This window comes from Gossypium hirsutum, chromosome A01 (assembly GCF_007990345.1).
Source record: "Gossypium hirsutum isolate 1008001.06 chromosome A01, Gossypium_hirsutum_v2.1, whole genome shotgun sequence".
In the NCBI taxonomy this organism is placed as follows: Eukaryota; Viridiplantae; Streptophyta; class Magnoliopsida; order Malvales; family Malvaceae; genus Gossypium; species Gossypium hirsutum.
In genome coordinates, this window is record NC_053424.1 from 109,520,074 (window position 1) to 109,534,099 (window position 14,026).

The window sequence follows — 14,026 nt, forward strand, 5'->3', positions numbered from 1 at the left end:
ATATAGTTTATATTAAAGTTATAAATAACATGAATAAATTTTATAAATTAAGATATATAAAATTATTTAAATAATTATGTTGTAATATAAAATTATATAATTATGTTATGATTTAAATAAAATTACTTATAAATTCGTGTTTAAATTGAATGTTTATTAAGTAAAATTATATTAAACATATAATCTTTTATAATATCTAATTATTGGATATAAGATATGAAAATTCAAATATAATTAGTTGTGACCAATTTTAATTAGTATCGAATAAATTTATGTATAAATTAATATATGTAGGGTAATAAATGATTAATAAATCATATTAATTAACTAAATATTTTAGATTATAAATTATTTTAACATATTTAAGTAATTTATAACATAAAATAAAACTAATATAATTCTATAATTATGTTATACTTGATTTAAATTTTATTAAAAATAATTATACGAAATCTAAAACAACTATAGTAAATCTAAAATATATAATTTAGTATTTAGCGTATGTAAGTTGTTTCAATGTAATTAATGAATAGAAAAAAATATGGCTGCGTGACTTGTCGAATATATATATACACAATATTCAAACCATTATGGAATTGTTGTATTAAATATTTATAAAATTCAAAATTTAAAAATATTTTGTAATTTCATTATTTTCCAATTTATTAATAATTTTAAAAAAAATCATTAAAAAATAAAAAATTAATTTCACTCAACATAAAATGATAAAATATGACTCATTTAGTCAAAATCATTCACTTAATTAGATCAAACACTTAATCCAAAAATCAAACAACATAAAACATTAAATTTTAGTGCATTCACTTTATATATATAACTTCATTACATAAATTTATTCTTAAATAGTTGTTAATTATATCATCAAATAAAACAACAAGTAAGAATAAAGTTATCAAATAGTTTTTACATAATTCGAAATTTGTTTCCGGTGGGACAGATCTTTGAACATCCCTTTAGGCGGGCTTTTTCCTTATGCGCTCTCATTCCCTTCAAAATTTACTCCTCTCTTCTTCCTTCTCTCGCACTTTTCTTTTCATTTTCACTCTCAATGGCTACTCCCACCGAATCCTCCCTCCTCTCCGATCTCCAAACCTCCGATGACTCGAAAGGCATCCACTCACTGGTCTCCGACTACCTCCGCCCTATCTCCACTCTCGCAAACTCCAAGAAGAAGAAACCTGACCAAGCCGCCGTCCGCTCCCTCGCCAAACAGTTCTTGTCCTTTCTTTCCAAATCCTTCCCAATAATATACAAGCGTATCTACATACAAAACTCTAATCAACAACAACAAGCCTCTCTTAGTTATTTCTTCGAGACTTACCGACTTTGCATAACTTGTCTCGAGTTCGTCTCCTCGCAGTTAGCCGGCGGTGCGCACTTGGTTCAGATCCAGAGATTGAAGCTCGTATACTGTTTGCAATCGTGGGGCCGATACGATGAGGCAGAAAGCGAAGCACTTAGGGTTTTGGAGAGGCTTAGAGGGGAAGTCAAGTCTAAAGGTAAATTTGTTCCGGGTATTGATATTGCTGGTGGTGATTCGAAGTTTGGATCTATTGTGATCGAGGCGGTGGCGTCTGTAGTGAAAAGCGTGGCCATGGGACACTGTAAAGATTCCGGAAAATATGAAAGAGTTCTTGCTTTGTTGGAGCAAGTGAGGCCTTGGTGCAGGTACTCAATTTCTTGATTTACATAAATATTAACACGAACCATTTGCTTATCAAATTTTTGTGCGCCTTTTCAGGGCATTAGAAGCAGATGTTGTTGAGAAGTCGCACAGTGTGCTTGTTACTTTTCTGGGTAGATGCTGCCGGTTTTTGATTGAGGAGATTAATCATTTTGGCGAGGAGTTGATTCGAGGGTTCTGCAATGAATGTTTGACCGAGTATGCAAGGTCAATGATGAAGGATCAAGTTTTCAAGGTATGGTTGTTAATATTTGGCTCAACATATGTTTATGTTTTTAGTTTTCTTACTAATTCTTACATTTGCAGTTTGCCCGCAGAATATGTTCCTCATTGTTCTCGCTAGAGAGAACTGATAGCTCAGTTCAAATTGACTTAGTAACGTTTTTGTTAGTCTCCATTTCCCGTGAATGCAAGGTAAGAGTAACTATATAACGTTTTAGAATGGTTCAATAAGTCATTTAGCTTCATTAATTTCAAGACTTTTGTATGCGTACAACTTTCAACTCTAAATTCATGATGCAGCCAACAATTCCCAACACCGATACAGATAGTAGTGGCACATAGTAGTAATTTTGTAAATAGTGTTTCTCGTTAGGAATGCTCACACCTATTTTCCTTCTGTACCCATTTGAACCTTTCACAATTAAGCAGTTGCAGCACTTTTTAAGCTGGATTAATGTGTCAGCTTTGAAATCCATTATTTGAAGGCTTATGGTGCTGTTTGATGGTTGTCTGTAGTAATGATGGCGTCCTTCTGTTTTTTTTTACATACCATCATTCTTTTTATTTGCTTATGTCAACACATTGAGATCTTACCATTCTTCCTAATCTGGTTCTAGTTGTTTTGTGCATCATTTTGCTTTACTTGCTCGCTTTTAATTTTTTAATTTTTTATGAATGGACATTTTTAATTGGCTTAGGGCTTCATAACTAAAGTTTATCTCTTACACTGTGATTTATTGATTGAAGTATCTTTTGGCAGGTTGATATAGATAATAATGCAATGGAGTTTGTTGAGCTTGTTGATTATTGTGCCAATAAATGTAGAGATGCTGGCACAACTTTCTGTAGTACTCTTGCAAAACGTTTAAATGACATGGCAGGTGATTTTCATCAGGTATGTTGCTTGACTAATTGCTTTTTTGTGGCTTGGATCTGTATCTATTTCATTTATTTGGATAAGATGCCCTGAGTTATAATCTTAAATTTGGTAGAATTTCGCAGGCTACAATCCCTGTTGATCTAATACTGAGGCTTTATGCAACCGGGCTAGATTTATCTGTGCACAATGTTAAGCTGAAATATAATGATTGTACCACTTCCAAAGGTGTAGAAGATGATGCAGCTATTGATGTTTTGTTTCTTGAAAGGGATAAGCTGCACAATTTGTCTGGTTTACTTGGAAATTGCTGTAACATTGGTAAAAGTGACCCTAGCATTGCATCTGATGTTGAATGCAAAAATTCTCTGGCTTGCCAAGACAAAAAGGCTTGTCTAGTGATGTACTATAATACACTGAAGTTCTTGTGTCAGCCACTTGCTGAACTAGTAAATTCAGAGAAAAAACGCATACTTGCTCAAAATGAAGCCTCATCTGATTCTAGCAGCCTCTGCATTATCCAGGACGCTTTTTATCAGTTCTGTGATAGTTTCTTTTCTCTTGAGAGGTAAGCTTATTTCTTTCTTTGATGGATTGATTTGCTTTGTTGTAACCAAATGTGATTAGGATGACAATTTGGCATTGTAGTCAAGGGTGTTTAATTTTTTGTTTATCCAAGTGACTAAAATGACATGATCTTTTTCCCTTCTGAATATGACATTCTTAGTGCTCATGTGTATATTGGTATTATTGTAATTATGCAAAAGTTAAGGAATTAAGTAGATTTTTGGTCATTATTAGAAGGATACATGTCAACAGTTATAATTGTGTTTGCTTAATATTTTGAGTTTGATACATTGCTAACTATGGATGATGATGAATTTATGCTAATGCTAATAAAATTACTTATAACGTATTTTGCTGCATATTGGGGAATTGTTATGCACATAAATCAGTTATGAATATAATGGTTGTCCAAATTTTCTCTTGCCCTTACAGCTGTGCATCTGAAACAAAGAGAGAAGGATTTGATGATGGTGAAGTGTTAGTACCTAGTATAATTGTGGCGGGGTTCATTCTTTCCACCTGTACTAAGCGTAAAATTCCGGTCAGTTGATCTTATTGGTATTCACATGGAAAATGAAATTTAAGTTTTGCTACTTGGTTGTTTATTTATTGACTAATTTTGGATGAGGTGATGTTTATTGAACTTTCACTCTTGCTGACTGGCTTTCCCTTTTATATTTCAGAAGAGTGTGTGCTACATTAAGCAAATAATTGGCAGTGGTAGGATTCAATCTCAAGGGCTAAAATTTGTCTATGTCTCTCTGTATAATATTGGTGTTCTTATGTACAGAAGCAAGCAAATTAAAGAGGTACTTAATTCCTTGAAACTTGTGAATGTTAAGGTTATGGTATTAATATTTAAATGCTCTTTTGCATGGTTGGCAACTCTTATTAGTTTTACTTTCTAAAGGAACCTTTATCATTTCTGTAGGATTGAAGCTATTTTATGCATATCCATGACATGTATGGATCTGCATGTTTTTGTTGCAAGCATTCTTGTTCAATTCAATTCCTTTGCATTTAAGTTCCTCATTCATATAAGTTATCAATCTAACCTTTGCAGGCTTTGAAGGCTTTAAAACTTTCTCATAGAGCATCATGGACTAATATTCAACTTCTCCGTGAGATGTTTATTCATAAGAAAAGTTCTGGTGATCATCTATCGGAAGATGTTGTCAGAGATTTGGTAACTGATGCATGTACTAGAAGTGCATTTCTTTTGGAAGTTCTCCATGCATGTGGAAATCTTAAGGTGGAAAAAATTATTGTGGAGAGTCTTGAAAACTGGTCTGCGCTTGAAAATTTGTTTAGACAGTTGTCAGGTCCTATGCCTTTGATAAAGCAATGGGTTAAGGTATTGTCAACTCTTGTCTGTTTTTCTGTATGTTTTTGTTATGATGGCCAATTGTTCTTTTGATTTCAGATACAGTGCAAACTTCATAAAAACAAGGATTTAGAGGATAGTGCTCCAACTTTATGTTGTATGCTGTTGTCTTCTGCGGAAGTGTCAAAGATGGCGATTTGCAAAATTTTAGAGCAGGTTCATATTGTTAGTTATTGAAAGTGGCCCTTTTAGATATTTTTTGGTTCTGCATGCTTATGACTAATGGATGATTTTTCCAATTTCAGGAGCTTCTTGCGTATCAAGAAATGACTCATGGGTACCCAGATTTTTGTCAGAGAATGCAAATTAAAGTTATTGATTTACTTCTGCAAGATGCTTATGCCATGGAAGATAGTCCTTTACTGAAAGCAAGGATGTTAATTAGAAAGGGGAGAACAATAAGGGCCAATGGGATTGAAGCTTTGAATGACTGTATTTGGTGCTTGTCTGAAGCTATATCTATTATGGTACTGCACGAGATCACTTCTTTATTTTTCTGCCCTGTTGATATTAATTGTGATACTATTGCTTCTTTTTTGCGTTGAATCCATGACTAACCTGAAATATTATTTAAATAGAAAAACTTCTACAGTGAAACAAGTATTGCTGGCACTCCAGCCTGCCATCAGTTAGCTGCTGCTCATTGTTTACTTGCACTATGTACTCAGGAAGCTGAACCAAACTCAGAGGTATTTTTGCATAAAAAGTCTGTTGATTTGACTAATTAGTGCTTTTAGGCTTGACTAATGCGTTTTGATCAAGATTAGTGATAAATTTCTATATTACTGATTGCTCATACTTTCTTTTCATCATAAACAGCAGCTTTATCAAGATATCTATGCTGCCTTGGATCTTTGGTTTAGCATATTCATTCCTGATAGTTGTTTTGTGGATGACGAGTTCAAAATGGTGTCCGGAAATACACTGCAACTTCTATATAATGTACTTGATTTGCTATCAGTGAAGGTGTGCTTATTGATATGATTGTCGTTATCTTTTGGTCATGAAAATCTATTTGTCTAGAGTTCTGAACATCTTTTAACTGTTTTACTTGTTGCTTTTTCACCTTTTTGTCTCCAGGGTTACACGAAATTACACAGTAACATATATAAACTGATAATTAGAATATACAAACTAAACAATGTAGAACTTGGGAAATGTGTGGCCAACCTTTGGGAATGTAGGCGGCTTAGCCATGCACTCTGTGTTTCTCCAGTAAATGAGTCATTCATCACAAACTTATCAGAGCATTGCGGTGGAAGTTCCAAATCTGTTGACTTCTGGATGCATAGTCTAAGTGGATCCCAACCAGGGCTTCTTGGGTTCCAACAGAACCTCACATGTTTCTTTAACAATTTCAATCATGGCTTAAAAAATCATGAAAGCCATACACAATCAGCTGTCTCAGCTAACAATGTAAATCTGGTTGCTTCTGAACTCATTGCGAGTGTAAGTCATGTCAGCTTTCTAGTAAGTGCTACAGTTTTTTGTATTGAACATTTTATGCCGTTGACTGCAGTGATCTCTCTGTTGCTCTCATAGGATCCTGTGCGTAGTCATTCTCTCTTCCTTGCGGGGTATCTCTACTATGATTTGTGTGAAAGACAGATTTGCCGTGGACGATTATTTGAGGTTGATTTCAAATTTTTGGATGATCTAGCATCTTTTATTTTACTCTTTAATTTTCCTTGTTCTGCAACATTTTAATGAATCCAATATGACTATGACTCTCTTTTCCATGAAAATCTTAATCATATTGTTACTTATTATGTTCTTCTCCTGTTATTTCTTATTATGATTTTCTTTTCTAATTGCAATTTTTCTGATAGGGTCTTTCATATGCAAAAGAAGCTTTTCGATTGCGGAGTCAACTTTTCAAAAGAAAATTTACATTCTCAATTGAGGCGCTGGTTGAGAAATACAACGAATCTGGTGACATTGGTGAAATTGCCCAGACAGCTATAAATGGTCCTAAGAATCTTCAAGTGCACAGAATAGTTGCTAGTGAACTTTGGTCTTTTGACAGTAATTCATCAAACCTATGTGGCTGTTATCTTAGTCCGTGGAATGTACTGGAATGTTATCTTGAAAGCATTCTTCAGGTTAGAAGTTTCTCTCGTACAATGTCTGATGTATTTCTCCCTAATGTTTTCCACTTAAAAGGAATTTTTTTTATTTTTTTATCGACATACAATTTCCAGGTTGGATGTATTAATGAAATGATTGGAAATGGGGTTGAGGCTGAATCTTTCCTATTATGGGGAAAAAGTATCTCCTGTTCACAGAACTTACCACTATTTGAAGCTACTTTTTCTTCTATCTTGGGTATGAAAGTCATTATCCCATCTTATTTTGTGTCTTGTCGATACTTGTTCTTTCTTACAACTGCATCGATGGTTTGCTGAAAGTGTACCTTCTGCTGACATTAGGGAAATTATATCGAAAGAAACGACTCTGGAATTTTGCAGAGCAGGAACTGCAAAGTGCCAAAAGAATTCTGGTGGACAGCAGCAGCCATTGTTCCTGCATAAGATGCCTATTGATGCTGGAAGCTAATCTTGACCAGCAACTTGGTGATTTGTTCCGTAATCTTTTTGATATTTCTATCATAAATGATTCAACAGGGAAATTATCTCGTGCTGAAGTTCTGTATAAATCGGCCCTTGAGAAATTAAATTGTTCCGAGTGGAAAAATATCATTTGCGATGCAGAAAGTAATGTGGATCTGGCAGTCAGAAATACTATAATAAATGGTGAAGATGTTGCTGGCAATGCTGCTACTCAGCCAGAGGCAATAGGTGCTAGAAAGGGTAGGAAAACGAAGAATGTATCCAAATCTGTGGTGAAGGAGCAACATGTGATACCCGAACGAAGAAGTTCAAGGGTAACTCGCTCTAGATTTCGATCATCTCAAAACCAAAGCACAACCTGTACTGGTGAAGCACAAATTGAGATTTCGAAACATTCAAATGGTAATGTTGCATCCAAACTCTCTGACACCTGTTGGGAAAAGGACTCCTCGCTCTTGGGTAAAGGAAGCTGTATGGAGGAATTGACAAGTGAAATTACATGCTTTTGTAACCAAACAAAGTGTTGGCAGTGCCTTCCTGCTGAGGTTATGAAATCTGGGTTACTGATCTACTTCATAAATATGAAATGGGAGTATGCCCACAGGAAACTCTTGGTGAGGATACTTACTGGTACAGGTATGGTTCTTTTGCCTTGATATTATTTGATTGTACAAGCCAACACATATACCCAGCATCATATAAAAGCTAGTAAGCTGGCTTTAGGTGTCTTTCAATTTGAGCCAATATAACTAAATACAGAATATGTGATATTAATTGTTGTCTAATTGAAAGTGAAAAAAGAAAAATGTTTTACTCCTTTTTAAGTCAAGTGAGGTTTAACGAACATTCTACACTCTTTAGTGGAAAAAGCGCTGCATGTAGGATCATACTCCAGTCATCTGTCTCTAAGACTTTGTTTTTATAGGTTTTGTTCTTTACTGTAAGCTGCTATTTACAAATTTTCAGTCTTGTAGCTGTTTTCCTGGGTCTTGTTTAAGTGAGGAAAAAAGGAGAATCATATATGGGGGTGATTTATCAAGAGAGTAGTAATATTGAGAACGTAAAGCTTAGGCTTGAGGAAATTGTTTTTCTTTCTTGTCAATTAAATGCACTCTTCATTATACGTGGTGTTCATTACAGTTATTGTAGGTTAATGTATGAATGCGGAATTACTTGATAATTTCTTGTAACTTCTTTTTTCATGCTTTTAGGAAAATGCTTGGGGTATGGTGATCCAACTCATGAGATACACGAAGTTGTTTGGCAAAGCATATCTGTCCTAGTCAGCAGAAATGCATATACTCAGACTTGTTCCTCTTCTCACAGAACTTTCTTGCTTGATTTGATTGGGAGGGAAACCGTGGGAGATACTTTCGCTATTGAACGTGCAGCTATCCTATACAGAATAGGCTGGATGACTCTGAAGGGTTTCCATTCCAAAGTTGCCAGGTATGTGTTCTTGTGATGTCTGTGATTTGTGTACATGTTCGAGTAGTGGTTGTGCTCAAAGAAGTTTACATGCTTTATTTTCTAATCGCTTGTTCCTGAAATCATTTTGTTTTTTGTATTAAGAAAGTACTTCAGTTATTCTTGAGAATGAAGTTTGAATTTTTTTTTGCTTATCTTTTGCTTTTGTTGCTTTTCTTATCTAAAAAACACTCTTGTAATTTCACCTACTTAATTGTTCTGGACTAGCAGAAATTTTGTTGTATTCCTACATAGGCTTAGAAAGAATGACAATTTTACCAAAGGACGATTACATTATTATTTGAATATCGCTGATTATTTGTTCTTCTAGGCTAGGTCCCGATTTAACGTAATTATAATCTGCTGCATCAATTCTCTTCCCCCTTGTGATATGTTACTTGGAATATCCTCTGTTAGGTTGTAGGATACTTATTTACACACGTCACTGTGTATATTTATATATGTTTTCTGATTCACGTGTATCTAAATAAGTGAGGACTCTGGTACGATAGTAAATTTCTAATATCAGCTTTATTTATTATATCTTTTGTATTAAGTACTTGTTTATTTTCCTCTTTTCTTGGTTTATATTCTGAACAGGATCGATTGCTGTGATCTTTCCAAAGTTCAGTTATCAAAAACAGTACACTGGTTGAAGCTAGCCTTTGTACTCAGCCGTGAGGTTCCAGTACTTTTTCAAAAGGTTGAATTTTTTTATTATTCTGATCTATCTTATGCTTGCATAAGCTTAATATAGTCTTAGGTAAATTTTATTTTAACTGCTTGACTGTGGCTTGATGTAAGAATCTGATTGTGGTATATCAGATCCAGTGACACTAAGAAACTGGTCTTCCGTTTGAGACTGAACATTTTTCTGTGTTTAGGTTATTTTAACAAGCATGGTACAGTTGAGTATATCATATTCACTATTTTCTGACAGTTAATTTAGGACTAATGCAACACTTAGAAATTTGATTTTTTCTTTTTGCCCCCTAATTAATTTACTTTTCCTAATTTTGCGATCTATAATAACATCAGACCAAATTACTGCTGCCTTAAACTAGTTCTTGAGACTTGTTGCTGCTTCTAAATGTCTTATTCATCCAAATCCAATGTAATCTAAGTTAAGTTCACTAAAGGTCAATAATGTAGTTTCTCTCCAGAACTGTTGATATACGGATAACATCTACTGCACCTACATGGCTGTAATGAAGGAAAAAATGAGCATACAGTTAAGCTAAATTTGATTGCTAGTGCTATTTTTTATTTACTTGTGAAATTTGTCTTAGATACTAGTTTGTCTGGGAGTTCCCAAATAATTTCCAATTATTGTCTTTGCAAGTTGCTCCCAACAAATTTGTTCTCTTAATTGTTTTAACCTTCTGTCTTTTCTATTGCTTTTTCTCTAATTTCTTGGCAGCTAAATTTTGTTTTATTAATACTCAGGTTTCCAGACTGCTTTCTGCAATATATCTGCTTTCTGCAACTAGTGAGCACTTTGCTTTGCCATCTTGCAAAGCACTCTCTGAAAGTCATTGGGCTTCATATTTTCATCAAGCTTCACTTGGGACTCATCTTAATAACCAGTTCTTCCCTAGTACTTCTGGGAGATTGAATGCTCAACGCTTTGTAGATTCTGGGGTAGGTTGCACGCTTTATCTTGTCTTTCCTTGGTGCCATTTCCAATATGATAAAGTAGCAAGACAAGTTATTTGCCAATAAATCTTAATAGTTCCAAAAATTGTCTTAAAATGTCAAGGCATTTGACTTACATATTATAGATGAATCGCATCATGCTCCTTAATGTTATCAGGAAAAGTCTGGCACACAAGAGTCATTCTGAATTTTGGTGGTCCATCTTTAATTATGATATTGGCAAATATTATTTATACCCTGGTGAATCCTGTTTCGTCAGGACTAGGTGCTAATTTGTGGGGTCTTACCAACTTTTTCTGTTTTGCCTTTTCAATCGTCTACTTTTATGTATTTGTGCTATTTACTATTTCTTGATTATTGAGGCTGGCAGCTTTTATCTCATTTTGTAGATAAAAATTTTTATAACACATGCTATTTCACTTTTCTGATTGAGTCGTTAGATTTTCATTTTCAGGACTTGAATGGGGTTGTTTCATCTTGCGCACATACAGAGACATCCACACTGTTAAGGTTTATGCTGTTACAACTGAAAATTCATGAGATTTACTAGCTTCTATAGTTTCTCTTTACCCCATCAACCCCTGATGTGCACATACATACAAGAAAGAAATGTTATCCTTTCTTCTTGTTTTGCTGCAGGCTTGCCCCCGAGTCAGTCAATGATCTTGAACAATTTGTGATGAACTTTTATGTGGGCCTTCCTGCCACTGCCATCATATGTATAAGTTTGCTCGGTCATGATTATACCAATTTATTGCAAGAATTGCTACTTGACCCATCTTCCATTCATGCATGGATGCTATTGTCGCGGTTGAATTCTAAGAATCAACCTGTTGTTTTGCTTTTGCCTCTGGATTCAGTTTTAGAAGGTATTTTCTTTGATAGAAATATGAATAATTAAAAATTAACATTATATTAATGCACTAGATGCTAAAAATGTCTGGAAAAAATTTACAGAAGTTTCAGATGATGCTGCTCCTAATGATGATAATGCAAGGGCTTGTCAGGAATTGCGCCAGCTGATGAATTCAGGTAAAAAGTGGCATTGTCCATGGGGTTCCGCTGTGGTTGATAATGTTGCTCCGGCATTTAAAATGATATTGGAAGAGAACTTCATGACATCTTCCGGCTGTCCTTTAGAAGATACAAAAAGTACGAGGTCTTTGTGGTGGATGGTTAGAAAAAAGGTTGATCACCAACTTGGTAAACTGTTGAGGTAGATATTCTCTTTTCATCAAATATGTGTGCATCCATTTTTGACACAATTATTGTGATTTGGGATTGGATCACCAGTGGCCAACTGGTGTTCACAAAACTTCATTCACAAGTTCTTCAACTTGTCTCCTTTTGGCTACATTTTAGTAAACTACCCAAAGTTTGTATGTAATTTGCAGCATTTCATGTTGAAATTGACTACTGATGTATGAAATATATATATGTCTGGCCTGCGTTCCAGTAATTTAGAAGATTCATGGTTGGGTCCATGGAGGCATGTGCTTCTTGGGGACTGCTTGGACTGCAGAAGCTTGAACACAGTGCATAAGAAGCTGGTGCAGGATCTGAAATCTAAATGCAAAATGAACATAAATGAGAGTTACCTTAAACTCGTTCTTGGAGCTGCAAAGTTTGACATTGAAGAAGCATGCCTTTCACAGAGGTGTTTAAGAAAAGGATGCTACACTGGCAAGCTTGAACATCACGAACAAGAAAATTCTCAGTCTAATGGCATTGATGATGTGTCTGCATTGGCCTCTCAACTAATACGTGAAGCAGTGAATGAGCTTCATATGGAGGATGCCATCTGTAGGGAACCGATAATTTTGGTGTTGGACTTGGATGTCCAGGTTGGTGAAATTGTTATGGTTTATTATATATATTTTCATTTCGGGGCATATCAATATAGCATGAGTTTATCTTGCTCCAAGAAGATGGTTGTCCTCTAATAGCATTTTTTCACCTCATCTTTGCTTTTGCCAACATCTTCTTGGTTTGATTATTCTTTTTGTTTTTTCAACTTTTCCTCTTCGAAAGTCCATCCTTTTCCCTTTTTATTTACTTTATTTATTGTAACAACTGACTATACAAGGACTGCGTACAGATGCTTCCATGGGAAAGTATACCAATACTAAGACAGCAGGAGGTTTATCGAATGCCTTCTGTAGGCAGTATCTCTTTCATACTTGAGAGAAGTCAGCAATATCATGAGCTAGCTTGTACAAATGCTGCCGCTTTTCCTCTGATAGATCCCTTGGATGCCTTTTATTTGTTAAATCCCAGTGGAGACCTTAGTAGCACACAAGCTGAATTTGAGAACTGGTTTAGGGATCAAAATTTTGAGGTGATTTATACATTTCTCTTATTATTTGTTGGATTTGTCAAAGGGCAAAGCATTTATCATACAATGGTAGAAAATGCCACTTTTTGCTCTGTTAACTTGAATCAGCTAATCTTTATTCCATTTTGCTTGACATGGAATGATGTTCAGTAAATAATTTCTTTCTTAACGAACGATATAATATAGGGAAAGGCTGGAACTGTGCCAACAGCTGAAGAACTGGCTACAGCCTTGAAAAACCATGACCTTTACTTATATTTTGGCCATGGAAGTGGTATGCTTGTTACTACTGCCATCTACTGTATGTTACTCATTTTGTGCTATTCTTTTTGTTCCTCTGCATTAATTCTGGATATGCATTTGTGTGCTTTTGGTTGGTATAGGGGAGCAGTATCTTTCCAAAGATGAGATTCAGGGACTGGAGAAGTGCGCTGCCACCGTGCTAATGGGTTGCAGTAGTGGCTCACTGAGGCTTAATGGATGCTATGTGCCGCGAGGTGTTTCGCTATCCTATATACAAGCTGGTTCTCCAGTTACTATTGCCAACTTGTGGGAAGTGACAGACAAGGACATTGACCGTTTCGGGAAGGCCGTGCTTAATGCATGGTTGAGAGAAAGAATGGATCTAGTAGATTGTTCCCAATGCAACCAACTGGTGAAAGAATTTGAGGCCATGAAAATTAAAGGCCGTAAAGGCAATTCCAGAAAGAAATCGGCAAGCAGTAATTTAACTGAAACTGCAAACAGTGGTTCATCGACGAATGCATGTGAGCACAGACCGACAGTAGGATCATTTGTTGGTAGGGCTCGAGAGAGTTGCACCCTCCCTTTCTTGAATGGCGCGTCGCCAGTTTGTTATGGTGTCCCAACAGGCATTATGAGAAAGAAAGATTTGTAGCAATTCCAAACAGACCACTCAAATGTAGCTTAGAAGTTGTATAAATATTTTATTTCGGCTTACTACATTATTATTTTTTGAAATTACAAAAGAAAATAAAAAATCATGTGATAACTGATAACGAGAGTAATTCAGAACCTGTAAAACACGAATTTCACATTAGATTACTCGACGGGGAATTGCTAACATAAGCGGAGCTCAGCCATTCACGATTTTGTTTAATGCTCGTTGAGCGTAACAGGTTACTTAACAAAAAAATTGATTTATTTAATATTTTAATTATTTAAAATATATTTATAATTTTTAATATTTATCATTCAAGCTCATAAATCTAATCTAATACTT

The 14,026-nt window shown here is 35.1% G+C and overlaps 1 protein-coding gene across 3 annotated transcripts; it reads left to right on the plus strand.

Annotated features, from left to right (window-relative positions):
• Positions 1-997: 997 nt before the first annotated feature.
• Positions 998-13,743, plus strand: LOC107925336 (separase). Of its 3 annotated transcripts, none has more exons than XM_016855990.2 (27): positions 998-1,689; positions 1,763-1,940; positions 2,012-2,119; positions 2,688-2,822; positions 2,930-3,372; positions 3,804-3,912; positions 4,055-4,180; positions 4,435-4,725; positions 4,795-4,911; positions 5,001-5,222; positions 5,334-5,444; positions 5,575-5,721; positions 5,836-6,204; positions 6,298-6,387; positions 6,585-6,857; positions 6,957-7,080; positions 7,185-7,961; positions 8,537-8,774; positions 9,393-9,495; positions 10,239-10,433; positions 10,903-10,958; positions 11,088-11,317; positions 11,406-11,664; positions 11,905-12,292; positions 12,547-12,786; positions 12,970-13,057; positions 13,167-13,743. In XM_016855990.2, the coding sequence occupies exons 1-27, from the start codon at positions 1,070-1,072 to the stop codon at positions 13,679-13,681; spliced, it is 6,552 nt and encodes a 2,183-aa protein (XP_016711479.2). In that variant the 5' UTR covers positions 998-1,069; the 3' UTR covers positions 13,682-13,743. The 3 variants fall into 3 exon arrangements, with proteins under 3 accessions (XP_016711479.2, XP_040968789.1, XP_040968791.1); XM_041112855.1 differs by having other exon boundaries at positions 5,578-5,721; XM_041112857.1 differs by lacking the exons at positions 998-1,689; positions 1,763-1,940 and having other exon boundaries at positions 2,920-3,372.
• Positions 13,744-14,026: the final 283 nt, after the last annotated feature.

Coding starts and splice junctions, on each gene's coding strand:
- LOC107925336 (XM_016855990.2), top strand. CDS start 1,070: ATGGCTACTCCCACCGAATCCTCCCTCCTCTCCGATCTCCAAACCTCC. Junction 5,223..5,333: donor CTGAAGCTATATCTATTATG/GTACTGCACGAG, acceptor TTATTTAAATAG/AAAAACTTCTACAGTGAAAC. Junction 13,058..13,166: donor ATATTTTGGCCATGGAAGTG/GTATGCTTGTTA, acceptor TGGTTGGTATAG/GGGAGCAGTATCTTTCCAAA.